The sequence below is a fragment of the Penaeus vannamei genome, chromosome 22 (assembly GCF_042767895.1).
Source record: "Penaeus vannamei isolate JL-2024 chromosome 22, ASM4276789v1, whole genome shotgun sequence".
In the NCBI taxonomy this organism is placed as follows: domain Eukaryota; kingdom Metazoa; phylum Arthropoda; class Malacostraca; order Decapoda; family Penaeidae; genus Penaeus; species Penaeus vannamei.
Genome location: NC_091570.1, coordinates 33,547,991 through 33,554,214, shown reverse-complemented (window position 1 = coordinate 33,554,214; position 6,224 = coordinate 33,547,991). Strand labels below are relative to the sequence as shown.

The following is a 6,224-nucleotide window of genomic DNA, read 5'->3' as shown; positions in this document are numbered from 1 at the left end:
ATGGATAATGCACGAGCTTTGCCTCGCCTTGGATGCGCCAAAGAGTACTCAGAAGGTTTGCAGAGGTGGAAGCAAAAGAAGGACGAGGGCAGGAGGAAGACGGGGTTGTGTGGAGTGAGATAGTACTGTGAAAAAGCAGTACTGTGAGGGGAGGACAATAAGTATGAAGAGTAGTATTGAGAGGAGGGGTAGACAATGAAGACAGTGCAGTAGGAGATGGAGTAGAGGAAGTAATGACCTGGTTGGATGATTCGGAATGGATAGAGTTGACAACAAACATAGGAGAGATGGTGTTAGTATCGGTGGTCGGAGCCGTAATCAAAGGAGAGGCAGGGGTCAGGAACCCAGTGAAATCAAATTTAGATAGATAGGCTTGTTGATGAAGGGGCAAGCCTTAATGCACCTAATAAGGGTAGAAAATCCTTCATTGGCCATGGTGAGACTGAAATGAATAGGGAAAAGATGCAATCTACCCCTCAGGGTACACATAAGGGTACCTTGAGGGTTAGATTTTTATCTCATACAGGCGCTTAACCAAGGAAATACTGTGCGCATAGCTCATAAGGCCGCTTAGCACTGGCACAAAACCTTCCTTTAATCCTTTCACGCGACTCGCACACCTTAGGGAGTAGACAGAAGGGGATGGTGATAAGGAAAAGGAAAGGGGAAGAAAAAAAGACCATGTAAAATTAGTTGAGGTGAGAGCTGAGGTCCAATGTAGGGGTGATCCCCTATCTTCGGCCTCAGTCTCCGTTTCTTAAGCCTCACCCCCTCCTCCAACAAGCATGGGACTGCTACTAATATTTGGATGCTTCATTTATATATTCACACTAAGGCTGTAAATCTGGCAACAATTTCATTATATTGAACAGTAATCAAAAGGAACAATTATGGAACATTTCTTTGCAATCACTTTGTACTGACCGAACATCTTAATGCTTTACATGACTTACTGGCCAATAAGTACACAGGAAGAACTTTTAAATAAACTTTTATTTCACAATACATACATCTGCTGTGAAATACACAAAGTATACATCTCAAATAATTTAATAAATTATAATACTTTTATTAATACTTTAATTTATCTCTTTATATATTCTCTTGTAATTAACATTCTACTGACAAAGACAACTCTATTGTCTGTCACATGGAATTAAAATGCAGTCTTTTCTTGCTAAAATGAACAAAATGGTTCGTAACGACTACTCACATTACCAATTATTATGCATATACTGTCCTAATACACTTACGAAATGACATCACAGTATAACAATAACTGATTTCTTGCAAAAAATGGAAATATACTGGCATTCTAAAACAATGCAATTGTATTACTGACTTGTCATACATCAAATGATAGTCATCCACAAGTACATCATGCAGTGTTTGCATGCAATGTAAACAACTGAACACAGAGCTTATTTATATTCTACATAGACTGATTTACAGGTGTTTCTTTATGAAGTTGATGAGTCCATTAGTAGAAGAGTCATGGGAGGACACAGGGTTCTTGTCTTGCAGCTCTGGTTCAATGGCCTTTGCGAGCTGCTTTCCCAATTCCACTCTAGAGGAAGAAAAATTATAAAAATAAGACAAAAGAATTACAAATTGCTTTAAGACTCGAAGTTTGGATCTTTCCACAAATAAGTCATCATGCTTTTATACTTGATTTCAATTCTTGAGCTATCATTAGAAAAAAAAAATCAACTTGATTGTATGGGACCTAATTTCTAAGTTAATTACACTGACAAACAATTAATACTACCAGGTATGGATATAATGTAATGTGTCAAACTAAATTTCAGAAAACAAGAAAAAAAAATGAAAAAAACACTAGGCCTACTCTTGTACTAATTTTGTGAGTTTTGATACAAAACTATATTTCTAAAGACTTCCCATCAAGGCCATGAGTAACTTCTCAATTGAGTAATTTATGGTAATATATAATTTTACAGCTTAATAAACACTTACCCCCATTGGTCAAAAGAGTTGATGTCCCAAATAACACCCTGGGTAAAGATTTTCATCTCATACATAACAATCAATGCTCCAAGGGTGAATGGAGTCAGCTTCTCAACCATAATGGAATTGGTTGGCTTGTTGCCCTTGAACACCTTGTGGGGAAGAATACGTTCCAATTTGTCAGCAGGCATGTTGGCCTTCTCCAGTTCTGCTCTGGCTTCTTCAGTAGTCTTTCCTTTCATGAGGGCTTCTGTTTGAGCAAGGAAGTTTGCCAGCAACAGCTGAAATTTTAAAGTTAGCATCATAATCCTTGGACACGAACACAGACCCACTGACTCGGACACAGACAAAAAAAGTTATGTCCATTAAGAGCATTTACCTAGGAATACACTACACCTGTAATCATTCAGTGAAGATTCAAGATTTTCATCTTAAGATTTATTTCATTTAGGTCTATTTGAAAGTTCACTGTAAAACTACTTCTACATCAGTTAGTGTTCTTTATTCAAAATAAACATTATTCTAAATTCCTCTTACCCCTATTATTATGCTACATATTGCTACATATATACAAGATCAGTAAGCCCAGTTGTTACCTTGTGATGCAAATTGTCAGCAATGGGATTGTGAGACTTTGCAGGAGCAATGAAATCAGCAGGTATAAGGCGTGTGCCTTGGTGGATCAACTGATAAAATGCATGTTGTCCATTTGTACCAGGCTCTCCCCACACAATAGGACCAGTATTGTACTCCACTTGACGTCCACTGCGAGTCACATACCTATAAATAAAAGATCCAGTTCTTAACATCTCTCCACTATTAAAGAATTGATGTTTACTAGTTCCACTAACAATAAAAAATGAAAATACCATTTGTAAATAATTCATAAGAGCCTTACTTTCCGTTGGATTCCATGTCACCCTGCTGGAAATAGGCAGCAAACCTATGCAGGTACTGGTCATAAGGCAGCAAGGCATGGGTTTCAGCACCATAGAAATTATGGTACCACACACCAAGAAGTGCAAGCAATACAGGAATCTGAAAAATGAGGATATATATTTATTTCATGTAAAACCTCATGCAGTTTTCTGTCACGAATACATTCTAGGATTTAAAAAAAAAATCTACTTAAAAAGGAAAAGAACATCAAAATATAAAAGACATCAGGTACCATTATCAATTACTTATTTTCAAGTACAGGCCAACCATAAAAGACTTGATAATGCATTCAGTAAATACTTACGTTCTTCTCCAGAGGGGCAGTCTTGTAGTGATTGTCCATAAAATGAGCACCAGCCAACAGCTTTTCAAAGTTGTCAAATCCAATGTGGACGGCAATGGACATGCCAATAGCAGACCACAGTGAGTAACGGCCACCAACCCAGTCCCAGAACTCAAACATGTTTGCTTCATCAATGCCGAAATCCTTCACTTTTGGACCATTGGTTGACAATGCAATGAAGTGCTTGGCCACAGCTGAAGGCTAAAGAGACAGACAGACAATTACAAATATTTTCATCATTCAATCAAAAGTACAACTGTATATAAGTAATAAAGATGATCAAATAGTCAATTAAAAATTCTGCAAAGGCAACTACAATACAAAGGTTTCCTATCATCATTCTAAATCATACTTGTGCTTGAACAGAGGAAACAAACTTACATCTTTGGCAACATCAAGGAACCATTTCTTGGCTGATGTTGCATTAGTGATGGTCTCCTGTGTTGTAAAAGTCTTGGAGGCTATGATGAAGAGGGTGGTCTCTGCATTCAGTAACTGTAAAATGAAAGGGCCATGTCATTTCAATATAGAAAAATGGCAATTCTTTAGAGTACAGACACTCAGAGACTAAGCCCCCAAATCTGTGTCACAAAATTTATTAAACAACCCAAGTCGCAAGGGGTGACTTAGTTCTCTACAACAATATAATCTTCAAGTTACTCAAGTGCATTCATACCATAAATATTAACCAAAAAACATTTGTAACTATCAGAATATTCTAACAATCAAAATCATATACATTCATCTACAGACCTTCAAAGTCTTTGCCATATGTGTCCCATCAATATTGGACACAAAGTGGACATTGGGTCCAATGGCGTACGGTTTCAATGCTTCTGTCACCATCAGTGGTCCAAGATCTGAGCCTCCAATACCAATATTGACAACATCAGTGATAGATTTACCAGTGTAACCTTTCCATTCGCCTGAAATAACCTGAAAACATAATTAGAACCAAATCAAAATTTATACAGATTACATAAAACAAGGAAAAAGGGAAAATAAAAGAGAAACTGAGAAAAAAAAAACATTATTAAGAGGTAGAGAAAGAGAAAAAAGAAAAACAAAAGAGAAAAAGTCTCATACATATTATTTGTATTCCAAAGTATATTCAATGATTATATAGTTTGATGCATCATATACATCTGTATCAATGAGCTTTCCATATACCAGTGTCTATGTCAAATTAATGTAATCTTAATTCATGTACTCTTAAGCAACTTAGACAAGCAATTCTCTTACCCTGCCACAAAAATCTTTCATGTGTGCCAAAACAGCATTAACTGCAGGCATTACATCACTTCCATCAACCATGACTGGTGCATTAGATCGGTTTCGGAGGGCAATGTGAAGGACAGCACGGTTTTCAGTGAAGTTGATCTTTTCACCGGAAAACATGGCATCCCTCGACTTTTCAACATTTCTTGCACGGGCCTAGAAAGAAATTACCATTATTCTCAACTGACATTATCAGGTAATATTCCCTTTTTCAACCAAAAAATACAAATAGTTTTTTTTCTCAATGTTCTTAAGAAAACAAAAAAAGTTAAACTTTGCAACTGTATACATACCAGGTCCAGCAGTAATTTAAGGACCTCATCATTGATACGGTTCTTGCTGTAATCAAACAAAATTTCCCCATCCTCAGGAGTCGGCACTGTTACACTAAAAAGAAGGAAAGAAAGAACAAAATAGTTCACTTACAATAATAAGAGTCAATTCCTTACAGGTACTTTAGCTATCTAAAGAGCAGCTCCCAGTAAGCAACAAATGTCAACCAAAACTAAAGATCAAGTCAATTACTGACCAAGTAAATACTGCACTTGACTGTTATAAAATTGCAGAACAGTAGACCAAGTCTATTGTCTTCTTATGGATATTAAAGACTTTTACTTGTCTAAAATTTGTTTTTGTTTTTTTGTAAGAAGCAAAGATAAAGTATGTACTGTAATTTTTTATTGTAAAAGCACACTTGCCATAGACAGCCTCCATTTCCACATCACAAACTTTATTCACCAATCTAAATTACCATGACAGGCTGTGCTTGACTGCCCAAGGGGAGGGTTAATACGGGACTCTACCCCTCAACACTCCCCAGCAAGATAAAGCTGAAACTTTGGAGCACCGAGTGGACTGGTTGGGAGCAGTGTTTTCCATGATCTTTTCCTTTATATATGGTGTTACCATTCATATCTGCAGATTATTTTTTGTATCAAAAACTACTTTTGTCATCTACAAGACTATCACCTTCAATTTGCCCTAACTTGAGATTAACTGCATATACAGAGTGCCTTGGCACAGAAAATTTATTAATGTTAGCAAATCAAATGTGTGCAGATGGTTATATTACAGTATCAGTATCCCTTCCTTATTTTTGAAAAACTTTTCTGTCAATTTTATACAGAACAAAAGGTAAAGAACACTAATTGGCAATGCTACATAAAAATAACAAAATATCTTGAAAAAAATGTTAAATCATTTAGGAAAATTTTTCATAATTTGATGGAATTTATCCAATGCACTGCCACCAGAGGTATTGATTAATACTGATTATTCTTTAGTGCTTCATATATTCACTTGATCAGGAGACAAAAATGCAGAATACAGAAATTTGGTGTGATTATTAGATAATTTTGTTTTTTATACAAGAACTGCATGAATTTTTCAATATATTTTACAGGTTAAATTAAAATACATAGCATTTAAGAGTACTGGAATCTATTCTGTATTCCATAAGCCGGTTATGTTACTGAGGGCAACACACAAAGATAGAGGGGAATGGACACTAATGCCTTATGGAGCATAAGAATTTGTCTTAAACAATGCCAAATAAAAATTTTCATGGCATATTACTCAACATCCTCACACAGCCAGAGTTCTTAAAGTTGCATTTTCTACAAGTATTCTTTCTATGTTGGCATGAAGTGCTAATAAAGGGGGGGGGAGTAAATGTGTGTGTTGGGGGGGGGGGGGGTCA

The 6,224-nt window shown here is 36.2% G+C and overlaps 1 protein-coding gene across 1 annotated transcript in view; it reads right to left on the bottom strand.

The window, feature by feature from the left end:
- Nucleotides 1–975: 975 nt before the first annotated feature.
- Pgi (glucose-6-phosphate isomerase) overlaps nt 976–6,224 on the bottom strand; it is a 6,497-nt gene continuing 1,248 nt past the window's right edge. Inside the window, exons 3-11 of the mRNA XM_027372159.2 lie at nt 4,819–4,912; nt 4,490–4,681; nt 4,001–4,183; nt 3,629–3,742; nt 3,209–3,448; nt 2,864–3,003; nt 2,562–2,745; nt 1,975–2,246; nt 976–1,567 (exon numbers count right to left, since the gene is read on the bottom strand). Coding sequence (XP_027227960.2) covers nt 1,447–1,567; nt 1,975–2,246; nt 2,562–2,745; nt 2,864–3,003; nt 3,209–3,448; nt 3,629–3,742; nt 4,001–4,183; nt 4,490–4,681; nt 4,819–4,912 — 1,540 coding nt within the window. The 3' untranslated portion in view covers nt 976–1,446. The remainder of the gene's footprint in view (nt 1,568–1,974; nt 2,247–2,561; nt 2,746–2,863; nt 3,004–3,208; nt 3,449–3,628; nt 3,743–4,000; nt 4,184–4,489; nt 4,682–4,818; nt 4,913–6,224) is intronic.